This window comes from Esox lucius, chromosome 7, assembly GCF_011004845.1.
Source record: "Esox lucius isolate fEsoLuc1 chromosome 7, fEsoLuc1.pri, whole genome shotgun sequence".
Lineage (NCBI taxonomy): Eukaryota > Metazoa > Chordata > Actinopteri > Esociformes > Esocidae > Esox > Esox lucius.
This window is the reverse complement of record NC_047575.1, coordinates 34,479,540-34,494,832: the sequence shown is the minus strand read 5'-3', so window position 1 is coordinate 34,494,832 and position 15,293 is coordinate 34,479,540. Positions and strand designations below refer to the sequence as shown.

Genomic DNA, 15,293 nt, shown 5'->3' with positions numbered 1-15,293 from the left:
AGTACAGGAGCTCAGCTCCCCCTATACCTCTTTTTAACCGTATCTGCAGGAGCTCAGCTCAGCTTGGAGTCTGAGGATGTCAGATGAGGTCTCCTTTTCATACAGCTGTGAGTCGGCGCGATATAATGTCACGATGAATCACCGTTATATAAATATAAATGACAATAATAGTGTAATGCTATGTTAAATAAAAATATTTACACATAACATAAGTGACAGAGGCAATAATATTTGACTCCTGATTGGTCAATAACCATATTTGACACATATAGTAGTGTTATTTGTAGTATATATTTTTAGACACGGAGAAACATAAATGTAGTCCTGACTTGGTCCGTATGCCTTTGTTTTAAGTGCTAAAGCACAGTAGATTTGCCGACGACGAAAGCCAATTCTCTCACTACGTAGTTGTCGGGTGCCATTTCACAAGAATTTCATTGTGCAGGATGACGCTGTGTTGTTCGGTGCTGGTTAGGGAGCTGGTTATCAGACTGGCAGCTGGAATCGTCAGGTCTTGATCTGCAACACAACCAGGAAGACTTTGGACAGGGACAGCAACGGGCCCCCCAAACCAGGTACTCTGCAGGTGTGGACCAGGACCTCATGCCCTCCTAAGTTTAAAACAGGAGGAGACTGGGAAAATTCAGAAAATGCATTCCTCCTATCAACAACGATTTACAGTGGAGAAGGAGAACTTAATATAGCAGCGTAAGACCTTGGGACTGAGATGGGGGGGGGGGGTCCGGCGACACTTAGCCCTATCTGGGGGAGGCCTCGGACAGCCAGGGTCCAACTGGCAGGAAATCAATCCACCCACATTGCCAAGCATCAATCAACTTCCCACTTGTATACTTCTACACATCCCACATGTAACATACATTATACTTAGTACTTGTACATTTTCTGCCCTTTTCTATTTGCATATTTTGAGACATGCACAAAACTACATGGACAGGAACTGGAGAACTGCATCACCTTTAAACAATATTTGAGTTTATCTTGATGTAGAGACATTGTACTTGTGATGTTTAACACATCCATTTCAAATAAAGTGTTTAAAATTGCAAATGTGTCAGAAACTTTATTGAACCAGTTAGGCCTTTTTTGCAATAACGACCTGGCCAAAGGGAGATAGAACTGATCTGACGTATAAGTCACTGCAAATTTTCAGCTAGTTGGTTAGCGACATAGGTAAAATAACGACCCACTATTATCGGCCACTTTACTATTTTGTTCAATTACGTTATATTTCCTTTTTATGTTTGTTACAAATGACAGATCATAGTCTTCTTAGCCACCTTTCATTAGTTTCAGGGGGCGTTAGCTAGACTAATCCAACCGTAAGTGGCAGTAGTGATAGCTGGCAGTGTTTAACGGGACAGATACATTAAATAAAGGTGAGATATTAATTACAGAATTGTTGCAAGAACGAACGCTCCGGCCCAGCAGACTGTCGACCTAGCTTTCAGGTTGTCATGATGCGTCCTTAGATAATCGTCATGAAACAGCTTCAAATAACTTCACAGTTTGAGTCGAGAAACTGGAAAAGTACCTAATTTCACTATATAAAAAATAACCTGTTTTATATGTCTAATGTGCGTGTTCTTGTAAATAAATAAAATGCTAAATATAGTTTTTTTCAGCTGCTTTGTTGCATTAGAATTACATACATTGCCCGCGTGGCTAATAATTTATAACGAGAGTTTCCCATCTCTCAAAGATAATACCGGATAGAGTTTAGCCGAAACTCCACCTCCAGATTGCTGTGGTTACTATGCAACGAGCGGACGCGTCAGTGAAACGTACTACGGAAGCGTACAGAAGTTGCTAGCTAGCTACAACTACATTGTTTGTTAACCATTTTGCTACTAGTAAACACATTGCTTGCAAGTAATCTAGTTTAAGAATTAAGCATTAGATAGCTAACGAACGTTGGCTCACACTATTTACGCGTGCACATCGGTGCCCATGTTTGCTAGCTTTTAGCTACGCAGAAGACGAAGGGCTGCTCCCTGGCATAACTACGCTAAACTACGCTAGCTAGCCGGCAGCCTATCATTCGTCAGCATGGCAGACGGATGGAACACTGACACAGGAGAGGCTGTCTATCGGTCCCGGGATGCTGTCAAAAACCTTAAAATTAAGTAGGTTGCAGTTAAAACTATGTAGAGTTTATTCCTAGGTGGTAGTTTAGTTGCATTAATTAACAGTCAGATGACTAATCCGTACAGAAGTACAGTATTAGCTTTCAAATAAACATCCTCCTTGACTTTCTCAATGCAATGGGTAGCATTGCCCACCTCTGCAGTGATCTGAACTACTACAGACACTGCCGACGTATTTTAACTTTTAGAATCGTTAATATTCATCTCTTGTAATATCGTTTTAATGGGTTCAATTCCATAAATGCTTTCCAACCAAAATCGGGTAACCTTCCCTTCGGGAATTGTTGAAGCTGTTGAATAGAGCCCTTTAAACCTTTCCCTTAAAGCAGTACAGTACAATGCTTTTAGAAAGTATTCAGCCCTATCTTTTCTCCACATTTTTTGTGTTATAGCATTTTTTCAATTTATAATTTTGTCATTAATCTAGACACCCTACAATGACAAAGCAAAAACGCATTGTTAGAAATGTGTGCCAATTTACTGAAAATTAATAACAGATATATCTCATGTCATATATGTAGACCTTGCAGCATAACACCAAATTGAGCTCAGATGGATCCTGTGTCCTTTGATCATACTTGATGTCTTTACAACTTGATTGGGGCCCACCTTTGGTAAATTCAATTGATTTGATATTATTAAAAAGGCATGCACCTGTCCATATAAGTTCCCACAATTCACAGTGCATGTCAGAGCAAAAACCATGCCATGAAATCCACAGAATTGGGTAGAGGCATAGATCTGTGTAAGGTTATATGAAAAAAGAAGCATTGAAAGTCCAAAGTAGCATAGTGGGCTCCATCCTTGTGAAATACGAGACGTTTGGAAACACCAAGACTCTACCTAGAGTTGGTTGTCCAGACATACAAACTAACCGGGCAAGAAGGGCCTTGGTCAGGGTGGTGACCAAGAACCCAATAGCCACTCTAACAGAGCTTCAGAGATTCTCTGCAGTGATGACAGAACCTGCCAGAAGGATACAATAATATCTCTGCATCACTTGGTCAATCAGGCATTCATGGTAGAGAGCCTAGATGGAAGTAAAAGGCCTATTACATGCCGCCTAAAGGACTGAAACCATGAGAAAAAACAATTCTCTGGTCTGATGAGACCAAAGTCAAACTGTTTGCAACGCATGTTAAAATTCAAACCAAAGATCAAGGTTCTTAAGAAATATCCCGGAGGAAGGAGATACCTTCATCAATTGAAGCTAGTCGTAGGCGGTTTAGCACATACATGTGCTATCAAATCAGATGCTGTCTGTATTGTATATAAACAGTGTAATATAGTTCTGTACACAGATAAGATTTTCAATAAGCTATGTTTGTCATGCTGTTTAGCCTGTTTCTTTAACTGTGTTTGCAATGGTGTTTACAGGATCCATATTCAGAGGGTCACCTCCACAGCAGCTCTTTCCCAACACCTTCAGCAGCAGGTTTTGGCTCAACAGGAGAGGGACGTCATTGAGCTCAACACTCTCAACTCACAGGCTCAATCAGGTATTAACACTGTTTTGAACCATATAATGGAGTGATTTAATGCAATACTATGATAAACAATATATGATTTTGGCAGTTTTCACAGTTGAATCCATAGAATCTACAGGTCCTCAGACGTTTTCTTCTTCAAAATGCTCAGAATTCACCAGTTAGTACGGTCAGTAAGCACTGACAATTGATTTACATCCATTTGAAGGATGCTTACCTTCATATGTTGACTTATCCCCAACACAGAACGTTTCAAAGATTGTGTTTTAAGGCTGTCTGTTTCTATAGCCAGATCTTTTTAGGATCTTCGGTCATGTACCCTACTATCGCATTTCCACTGGTGATTAACACCCCAAAATACCAAGGTTTTTGCTTTTCACTCCCATGGACTGACACTGAGTTTCTCTGGCCTGAAATTTGTCAAATTTGTAAGGTGATGCCCAAGTCACCACAACAAAGATATCCCCACAGTCAACCCTGAACATCTCCCTAGTTTATATGGCAGTCAATTTTTTTGTTGTTGTCTTACTGCATGATGAAGCCACTTTCAATGAGTTTGCTGAGTTTTCATTGTCCTGGTTTCATATTGAATCACTCAATGTGCGATGATTTGTGTGTGTGTCAGAGGCGCTACTATACAGTTGTATTTAGAACATTTGCAGCCCACACCAAGCTGCTGCATAGCTCAGTGGTCAGAGCAGCTGTCTCAGCATCCTAAGGCTGCGAGTTTGCTGCCAGGTCAAGGCTATACTTTGTGTTTAATAAAATGTCAACTCTTTCAAAAACGTAATGTTATTTACTTCTAAACAAGAATTGAGATTGAGATTATTGTTACTTGGCAGCTACGGTGAATTATCATTACGATTGAATCCAGTGATGTTTTTTGTTATGCTAGTCTACACTGTGAAACATTAATGATTAACTTGGCTGTGTGATGTGTCTTACTGTTGAGAAGGGGTCATTTTCAGATTTACATTGATTGACATAAGAAAATACATAAATCCATTTACATGTGTCCTCTCATGTTTGTATGTGGAAAATGTACTTGCCGCACCAAAATGCTGTTGTGGTCAGCACAATTTTCTTTGTATACAAAGCTTCAGAGTTTGAAACCAGGCTTTGGCTATACTTTTTTCTAAATATGCCTACTCTTTCAAAACAAGATTTTAGTTTACCTCTAAACCACTCTGTATAACTTAAGATCTAAATGCATTTCAACATGTATATAAATTAGATTAAATAGTTGCAAAACCTATTTGGAGACTGAATATTTAAAATCAAATGCTGTGGTGTTTTTTGTTATACCATGTTGTTAAGCTATTCATTTGGGTTCTGTAATGTAAGCACATAGTGACAAAACTTGGGTGAATCATGTCTTGCTTTTGAGAGAAAGCATTTTCCAAATTACGTTGATTGGCATAAGCATACTCTTAAAAAACTGTGTGCTTGCCCAGTGGTCAGCGCAACTCTGTACAAAATACATCTAAATACATACCCTCATGAAACGGATTGAGATCAATGGTCAATGGTCAGTCATACTAATATGAGTCAAACAACAAAAGTGGGACAGCATGTGTACTGATGCTTCTTCTTTTTCAGCTGGAGATGATGAAGAGGAGCTAGTGGTAGGCTGGCAGGAGAAACTGTTCAGTCAGGTCGGTATTATACCTGTGTCGTACAACAAATGAAACGTTTTTATAGGGTTTTTGATTAGGTTTGGGCGTAGTGTTAATATTAAGTTTAAAACAACGTTTATTGTGGTTTAGGTTAGTCTTAGTTTTTTTTTCTCTCATTGATGAAGAACAAAGTGTCCTGAAATGTAATGGAAACCCTTGTGTCTGTGCGCAGTATGAAGTGGATTTGTTTCAGAGTGAGTCAGTTTGCCAGACTCCATTGGAGAGACAGTACCACACAGAGATCATGGCTCTGGAGCGGACCAGGGGCCGACCGAACCGGAGGATTTTCACCTACACCGATTTTGACCGTTACACCAATTGGGAAGGAGTGGGTTTCCACTGAATTTCCCAATCATTTGTGTCTTTCAAATGGCATTTCATTGTGTATCATCTAGTACTTCAGTACCATTTGTTTAACAAATATGGTGATATACTCTCTACAGCATGCCCAGAGTCTGGTGACACAGGCTAAGTCTAACCCGACCTTCCTGGCAGAGAGGATGGCCAATGTCAGACACAGACGACAAGACAGACGGCCAGTGTAAGTCACCACTTTATTTCTTCTGCCAGGATAGTCCATTACCCATTTGCCAGTATTCTACCAAACATATAATGTTAATGCTTTAATTGACATCACAATGAAATCCACATTGAAATCCACATAGTATGTTAAAGACGTGGACAGTGTTTCAATGTGTTGTGACCCAGAACTGTTAATCTGCAGTGACAGCAGCATCCCCAAGTCCAGGCTGATTAACTGGGAGCCTTCAGAGGACTTTGTGAAGACCAGCCATGTGGTCAACACACCTGTAATGACAATGCACATTATGGGGGACCTGGGGCCACAGGGCAAGTAAGTTAGCACAGAGGGACAACCACTCTGTTGACATTATGTAAAAAAGAATGGTGTCAATACATTCGCATCCAAGCCCTGAAAAGTGCCATTTGATTCGGTTTATTTCTAAGACTTGGCCAGAAGGAGAAGGAATGCTTGTTGTGCACGATAAGAGCAGACGGAAATGGCGTGGTCACCATCAAACCAGATTTCAACAAAGGAAAAGAGCCCTACAGGCAAGTGCTGCATTGTAGTCAAACTGTTCCTCCTTGGACTTGGAAGCACATACTGTACAATCCCAGGTACTGACCGTGTTATGATGCTCTTGGTTTGTGTCCAGAGTTGAGACTGATGGGGAGAAGAGGGAGGTGTGGCGTCTGACCCTGGAAAATGTTTCCGCCAACATCAGACCAGAGGAGAAGGAACAGGAGCAACGAATGTACAAAGATGTGAGCGACTGACTGTTATTAACTGTTTGTGTACTGATTTTAGAGTTCACCACAAAATCAACACTTCAAGAACTTGGAATTCTGACATTATAATAAAACATTTGTTCTGCACCCAAAAGTGCTCTTCACAGGTGAGATGAATTAAAAAAAGAAAGTTATATCTGCCCAAACATCTTGGTACGGCAGTCTAAGGTTCTATCTGCATTCCAACTACACTCACAAGAAATTGTAAGTGAGCTGGTTATTAGTGGTGAGTCATGAACGAGCTGTGGAGAGTGTTGGGCAAGTAATTAAACATGTCATTGTGCCCTGGAAAAAAACACATCATTGTGCTTTTGATTGATTTGGATAAAAGCCTCTTCAAAGAATGAAAAGTGGAAAACATCAAAAAACTGTTTAGAGATTGGGACCTGTAAAATACACATTATTTCATTATTCCCATACATTTTGCAGATAGAACCGTATTGTCCCACCTCTTTTTCAGGAGAATGGGAAGCTTAATTGGGAAATGGGAACTGCATAGAATATTAACTGCTGTACTGCTTTGAATATAATCTTTTTGATAATCCTAATATTTGTGATATATATAAAAATTCCAGTTTGATGCTTTATATGAGGTTTTAAAAATAGGTTGTATATGACTCCAGGATGTATGGTAAGGCAGGGGTGGCAGAATAGAATGCTGCTGTTCAATGCATAGATATATTGCTTGGCAGTAAAATAAATAGGTATCAGGTTGCTGATTTTAGTTAATCTCACACAGTCTATATACGTATTTGAGGGAAAGTGCCTACCAGTGTTTGATCAGGACTGGAATGTTCCTAATTTTGGAAAAAAACACAATTCATTGTTTTATGTTTAAAAACGCTTTATGTTGTGGGTCAGATTGAAACAGTGCTTTAAAACAATGCTATTTTCATTTCAAATCAGTATTTACCACCCAGAAATGTATTTTAGGTCCGTTTCTTTTATGGTGACCTCCACTCTCTTTCTCCTCTTAGCTTTACGTACGTCATAAAGACTATCTCAACAGTATGGTTGGCCAGGACTTTGAAATGGTATGTATGTAGTCACATAATGTCACATAATAAGTCACATAATTATGGTAATTTATGCACCCTAAAAACTGACCATTATATATCACAACACCGCTGAGTCCTGTTATTGCTAAGCAGAAACCATTTGCTCAGATATCATATATTACATACAGCTCCGGAAAAAATTAAGAGACTGCACCTTTTTCTTTCTTTTCCAAAAAAGTCGAAAAGGAAGGTTTTGAGTGAGGAACAGAAGGGTTAAAATTAAGAGACCACTGCAAATAGAACACTTTTGTTCCTCACTCAAAACTTTCCTTTTCAACTTTTTTGGAAAGGAAAGAAAAAGGTGCAGTGGTCTCTTCATTTTCAATAATTGATGATGTGTAAATCAATAATTGATGATGTGTAACAATTTAAATGTTTCCATGGCTGCAGAGGCAAGAGATGCAAAGCAACCCCAATTCCATTTAGCAACACAGCTCTGTATTAGTTTAGCTGCATACATCACATCCTGTGTGTATGTGAAGCTGTCAACTCACGGTTTCTGGGTTTCAAAGCTCTTGAGGCGACCCATCTCCCCAGTGTACACCTTATCAACGTTGATGTCAGTCAAAACAACCAACTTGTACTGTCGTATGCTAAAACAGAAAGAGAAAAGGACAGTTGGTTACTTCCTGCTCTGCAGCTCTCGACCACAAACGATCATAGACCCATGCATGCTCTATGGAACCCTGGTAATAGGTGCTAAGAGACAATATGGAAAGCCTTGCACACTGTTTATGGGGTTCAGTCCATATGGTGCAAACGTGATGATGCACGTTGTAAAACAATCAGATACTGTGCAGAGTGAATTAATGCAAAGCCCAGGGTAGTTATTCATGTCTCTTAGTTTTTTCTGGAGCTGTATTACAGTACAGCCACTGTTTCCTTGTCTAGTAAAATTCTGATTCATCTCTGAAACCCAAATATTTCCGAACATCAACCAAAGTCACCGAACAATAACAGATTTTGAGTGTCAGTGTTTAAAACATAAAATATTGGTCAGGGTTTTCAGGACTTTTGCAAGGTCGCTGTATCAAAATTTTGATGGCCAAGTTGATGTAACAGCATATATTACTCTGATGTGTTTATATGTCCTGCAGCCTCCTCCTGGTATCCTGCGTCTGTTGGTGAATGGAGAGATAGGTGAGTAATGGCATAGACAGTTATAATATGATTTGCTATATTATTTCCTGTAATAACATTAGTCTCCTGTAATAACATTAGTCTCCTGTAATAACATTAGTCCCCTGTAATAACATTAGTTTGTCTCCTTTTCCAGAGTCTGCCAAAGGCTTTGAATATGACAACTTATATGTACACTTTTTCATGGAGCTGCCCAAAAGTGAGTCAAAACCAACCACACTCCGTCTATGTAACTGGGTTTTAAACTCCAGCATTTGATTTCATTTTGAATGTTCCAGACAGACGTGTGGCCCTGGGGTCCAGAAATGCTCAAGATAAATTACAACATTGGTTTTATGCTGGGATATATTTGTAAGAACACAAATGATAAGTATTCTACCCCCACACATATATTTGGTAGACACCTTTCAGTGCATCAACAGATTAATGCCTTTTCGTAAGTAGGTACCACATCCTGCTGAAAGGCAAATGTCCTCCTAAGCTTCAAAGTGACTGTTGGTCTGGGGGTTCTCTCACAAGTCCCTGTGTTGTTTTGAGGGACAGCCTATTCTTGGATATAATATTGTACCCTTTTCCTAATTGTGCATTTGTATTGACATTTTGCTAGGCCCTGTATATATGACAATACAGTAGACTTACATGAAACATTTGATCTACGATCCAAAATGCTGGTGTAGAACCAAATTAAACATTTTAACCTAGCTGTTCAAATAAATGCTTAGTGGAGTATATCACCTATACATCTCACTTCTTATATTGTCAATATACGATATACACCGATCAGCCATAACATTATGACCACGTGCCTAATATTATGTTTGTTCCCCTTTTGCCGCCAAAACAGCCCTTACCCGTCAAGGCATGGACTCCACAAGACCTCTGAAAGTGTGCTGTGGTATCTGGCACCAAGATGTTAGCAGCAGATCCTTTAATAACTGGAAGTTGCGAGGTGGATGCTCGGACCCAGATACCACAGCTCACCTTCAGAGGTCTAGTGGAGTCCATGCTTAAGCGGATTGGCACTGTTTTGGCGACATGCAGAAGACCAAGCATATTACAGCATATTAGGCAGGGGGTCCTATATACAGACAGGTGACAAATTTATGGAAAAACCTGAATAAATGAGTGGAGCAACATAACTAATGCAGATGCTTCCATACAGGTGCACTGAATGATTCAATTAAACAATTAACATCCATCCATGCTCTGTGGCATGTATAAATATGCAGACCAGGCCCAGTTGACCTCGATTTAGGATCAAGAGGGCTGTATGAAAGGATCTAATTTACTTTGAAAGAGGGTTAGTTACTGGTTCTGTTCCAGGATGACAGTGTCCCAATTCACAGGGCACAAGGGATCACTGAATGGTTTAGTGAGTATGAAGATAATGTGATTCATATGTTTTGGTCTTCGCAGTCACCAGATCTCAACCCAATTGAAAACCTATTGGAGATTTTGGACCAACGTGTTAGACAGCACTCTCAACCACAATCATGAAAACACCAAATAAGGGAATATCTTTTGGTAGAATGGTGTTCCACCTTTGCTGACACTTATAGAATATATGCCATCTATCAATTTGTCACCTGTCTGTATGTCACCTTTTATAAAGTACATACATATTGTCATTCTGATATATACTCATGTATGTTTGCGGTATTTGACTTCACAAGCTCTATTTCCTGTTTTTTTCATATCATTTAGATGTGTGTGTTTAAATAATCCTAAAACCCTGCCTGTTCTGCCTAGATTGGTCTACTCTTCCATTCCAGACTCTCTCTGGGGTGACTCAGACCTGTCGCACTAAGGCCATTGGAAAGGTGGGTCTACACTTCAGGTCTTCATGTTGAACTTGTGAAAGACATAAGGGTAAACATCATGACATGGTTAGAATTTAGAAAATAACAAAATAAATATTTACATTGATCGCTTTATTATGATGGTTGAAACTCCGTTACATTGTAAAACTGTTTCCACTGTATAAAAAGTATTTGATACACTGCCGATTTTGCAGGTTTTCCTACTTACAAAGCATGTAGAGGTCTGTCATTTTTATCATAGGCACATTTCAACTGTGAGAGATGGAATCTAAAACAAAAATACAGAAGATCACATTGTATGATTTTAAAATAATTAATTAGCATTTTATACACCTGTCCATCCCTAAACCAACCTGAACTAGCTAGTACTATATCAGTCTCGTTCGGTAAGGGTAGATGAGGAGACAAGTTGTGTTATTATTCAGAGGCAGGATTCTACACAGTGCCTCTTTAAATTTAGCCCCTCAAATTACCACAATAACAGGCAGCATCTGTCTCCCATACATAGCATTATGATTGGCTCTGAATTGTAAAAACTATGTCGGTTTTCATAGTGAGTCTTCATTACCGCATGACTTTCCCCCTGGTAAACATTGGAACATGCTTTTATTACGCCTGCAGGATGATGTGGCCTTCTTTAGTTACCCTTTCAGCTTTGAGGCATACTTCAGGAGAGAAGATGAGACAGATGGTGAGTTCATAATGTATTTACGTTTATTTAAATATTTGTATATTGTCTTTACAATAATAATTTTCTTTGTAACAATAATTTTCCGGCCTTCATGCATTTCGTCATATATTGTGTTTCTTAAATATTTCTGCTTATTCTGTTATCTCAGACTACCTCCCCCAATGGCCTGTTGTGTACTTCAAGGTACTCTCCCTGGACTTCTGGCAGCGCTACAGAACTGAAGGCTATGGCTACCTAGTTATCCCGTCTACCCCTGGTAAGATGTGCACTGTATATAGCATGGCTCTATTCACAGAAAGGTTGTTCTTGTCAAAAATACTAAAGAGCTTTTTTGGTTGACCCATTTTGGTGAATGAATTAGCATAATGTGACAACCAATTTCTCTCTAGAAATGTCATTTTTTTTACTATTATATTTTAGCAAAGAGGCGTAAATGATGACCTACTCTGTCTAAAACACGTGGGCCTGTACCCCATAGGGAAACATACAGTATCGTGTCATACATGGAGACCCCTGCAAACAGGGACTGTGTCAGAGTTAAGACGTTTCTTTATTGGCGGGTCCCCTGAGCTGGAGGACTACAGTTACGTCAGAGTCCCAGGGACCTTTAAGGTACAAAGAAACACTGACTTGAAGAGGATTTCTTCAAATGCAATTCCAGCTAACCCTTTAAACTCTCCATGTAGGGAGACAGGCTGAGTCGCTTTGGTTTCCGCACACTAACCTCAGGCACTGTCACATTCAACCTCCACTGTATCCAGCACTCCAGGTTAGTCAAGATAATCTCTTCGACACACACACACACACACAAAAATAACACATTACATATTTCACATAAAGTATTTATGAAGGGCCACAAAGTGTAAGACTTTTATAGATCTGGATGCTTTACATTTGGGAATTCTTTTCTTGGTTGTCTGTTTGTGTAACATCATTGTGCTTGTCTTGTGTTCAGGGCGTTCGTTGATGCCAGCACCCTTAAGAAGAGGAGGCAGAGTGTACTAGACCAGCTGGGAGGCTTTAGTCAGCAAGGGGCTGTCTACAATGTCCTTGGTAACCACTTTTTGAGAAGGATTTACAGCATTTTAAGATGCAGATACACAACATCCTAAGTTGGAAGTAAGAGGTGGTCCGCTAAGAAATGTATTTGTGTTCTGATTGGCAGAGGCGTTCCAAAGGGCTAGGACACGGATGCAGGAGGCCAGACAAAGTCTTCCCAGAGATCTTATCAACACTACAAATCAACTCAACACTGATTCCACGGCTTAGACACATTTGTATTTGATCATTTTGTTACATACATTGTGTTATAGTGCATTGGCACACACAGCTATAACCTAAAAACTACCTGCTAGAGGGAAACAAACATCCCCTGTTTACCAGCCAGATTGGTGTGTTTATTATGTAATTACTTGTATATAATTTGAGATGTGGTTTACACATTTGACAATTACCTTTCTCATTGTATTTTTCATGTACTTTTTTAAAGAGATTTTCAGGCATGTATGGCTTTTTTGATAAAGACAGTGGAGGACCGAGATATATTCTTTCAATGAGCTGTGAAAACATACTGCAGCAGTACATGTGCACCCAAGGCCACTTGGTATTGTATTCTATTGACTTTATAAAGCAGTGTCAGCTGTATTCACTTTTTTCCATAGTTTGTCTCCCTATTTCTTTCTTGATTTTGTAAAACAAAACCGCATACCATCTGGGATTCACTGCCTAAAAAGACGTTTGTGAGTCTGTGACAATAATAGGAATCTGCCTTCTGATAAATGTTTGTCTGACAAGGTGACGTGACTTTAAGCAGTTCTGGATCAGTGTCAACTGACATTTCTGCATGTTATGCTTTTTTTAATGGGGCAACATCAATTTTACACTGCCCGAAAGCCCTGGTTTGCTGGATCTGCTATTACAAAAGGAGCTATGATGCTAATAGACACAGGATCTGTGTATATACAGCTTTGGAAAAAATTAAGAGACCACATATATTTCAAAAATTTCTTTTAATTTTGATGATTATAACTGACAACTAATGAAAACCCCAAATTCAGTATCTCAGAATTTGTCAGAATATTGTGAAAAGGTTCAATATTGAAGACACCTGGTGCCACACTCTAATCAGCTAATTAACTGAAAACACCTGCAAAGGCCTTTAAATGGTCTCCCAGTCTAGTTATGTAGGCTACACAATCATGGGGAAGACTGCTGACTTGACAGCTGTCCAAAAGACGACCATTGACACCTTGCACAAGGAGGGCAAGACACAAAAGGTAATTGCTAAAGAGGCTGGCTGTTCACAGAGCTCTGTGTACAAGCACTTTAATAGAGAGGCGAAGGGAAGGAAAAGATGTGGTAGACAAAAGTGTACAAGCAATAGGGATAACCACACCCTGGAGAGGATTGTGAAAGAAAACCCCATTCAAAAATGTGGGGGAGATTCACAGAGAGTGGACTGCAGCTGGAGACAGTGCTTCAAGAACCACCACGCACAGACTTATGCAAGACATGGGTTTCAGCTGTCGAATTCCTTGTGTCAAGCCACTCTTGAACAAGACACAGCGTCAGAAGCATCTCTCCTGGGCTAAAGACAAAAAGGACTGGACTGCTGCTGAGTGGTCCAAAGTTATGTTCTCTGATGAAAGCAAATTTTGTATTTCCTTTGGAAATCAAGGTCCCAGAGTCTGGAGGAAGAGAGGAGAGGCACATAATCCACGTTGCTTGATGTCCAGTGTAATGTTTCACAGTCAGTGATGGTTTGGGGTGCCATGTCATCTGCTGGTGTTGGTCCACTGTGTTTTCTGAGGTCCAAGGTCAACGCAGCCATCTACCAGGAAGTTTTAGAGCACTTCAGGCTTCCTGCTGCTGACCAACTTTATGGAGATGCAGATTTCATTTTCCAACAGGACTTGGCACCTGCACACAGTGCCAAAGCTACCAGTACCTGGTTTAAGGACCATGGTGTCCCTGTTTTTAATTGGCCAGCTGACCTTAACCCTATAGAAAATCTATGGGGTATTGTGAAGAGGAAGATGCAATATGCCAGACCCAACAATGCAGAAGAGCTGAAGGCCACTATCATTGCAACCTGAGCTCTCATAACACCTGAGCAGTGCCACAGACTGATCGACTCCATGCCAAGCCGCATTGCTGCAGTAATTCAGGCAAAAGTAGCCCCCAACTAAGTATTGAGTGCTGTACATGCTCATACTTTTCATGTTCATACTTTTCAGTTGGCCAACATTTCCCAAAAAATTTTTTTGTATTGGTCTTAAGTAATATTCAAATTTTCGGAGATACTGAATTTGGGATTTTCATTAGTTGTCAGTTATAATCATCACAATTAAAAGAAATAAACATTTGAAATATATCAGTCTGTGTGTAATGAATTAATATAATATACAAGTTTCACTTTTTGAATGGAATTACTGACATAAATCAACTTTTTGATGATTTTCTAATTATATGACCAGCACCTGTATATATATATATATATATATATATATATATATATATATATGGCTCTCAAAAGTATCCACCCCCATTGGACTTTTCCACATTTTATTACAACATGAAATTAAATCAAAATGGATTTGATTTGGATTTAGTTTTTGCCACTGATCAACACAAAAAAAATCCATAATGTCAAAGGGGGAAAGAATCTACAAATTTTTCTAAATTAATGAAAAATAAACAGACAATAATTGATTGCATAAGAATTCATTTTGGCCACTATTTTTGCAAGCTTTCCCGGCCCTAACACAGAGAAGAATCCCCATAGCATGATGCTGCCACCACTATGCTTCATGTTAGGATGTTATTCTGAGGATGTGTGATTGAGGCCCAAAACTATTTTGGTCTCATCAGACGATAGGCTCTTCTTCCTTGTCCAAGAGTTTCCCACATTCCTTCAGGTAAACTCTAGCTGAGATTTGCAACAATTGC

The 15,293-nt window shown here is 39.5% G+C and overlaps 1 protein-coding gene across 1 annotated transcript; it reads left to right on the top strand.

Moving 5' to 3' along the window:
- The first annotated feature begins 1,773 nt into the window (after positions 1 to 1,773).
- Positions 1,774 to 12,998, top strand: mks1 (MKS transition zone complex subunit 1). The gene is made up of 18 exons (XM_010893558.3): positions 1,774 to 2,144; positions 3,543 to 3,664; positions 5,252 to 5,307; positions 5,501 to 5,656; positions 5,772 to 5,869; positions 6,053 to 6,181; positions 6,295 to 6,399; positions 6,504 to 6,612; positions 7,614 to 7,670; positions 8,792 to 8,834; positions 8,971 to 9,033; positions 10,584 to 10,654; positions 11,276 to 11,345; positions 11,494 to 11,601; positions 11,824 to 11,957; positions 12,032 to 12,114; positions 12,301 to 12,398; positions 12,511 to 12,998. The coding sequence occupies exons 1-18, from the start codon at positions 2,068 to 2,070 to the stop codon at positions 12,612 to 12,614; spliced, it is 1,683 nt and encodes a 560-aa protein (XP_010891860.2). The 5' UTR covers positions 1,774 to 2,067; the 3' UTR covers positions 12,615 to 12,998.
- The last annotated feature ends 2,295 nt before the right edge of the window (positions 12,999 to 15,293 follow it).

Excerpts from the sequence above, each read along its gene's own strand:
- mks1 (XM_010893558.3), top strand. The coding sequence starts at position 2,068 with ATGGCAGACGGATGGAACACTGACACAGGAGAGGCTGTCTATCGGTCC. Across the intron at positions 6,400-6,503 it reads AAAGGAAAAGAGCCCTACAG|AGTTGAGACTGATGGGGAGA; the intron begins GCAAGTGCTGCA and ends GTTTGTGTCCAG. Across the intron at positions 11,602-11,823 it reads AGTTATCCCGTCTACCCCTG|GGAAACATACAGTATCGTGT; the intron begins GTAAGATGTGCA and ends TGTACCCCATAG.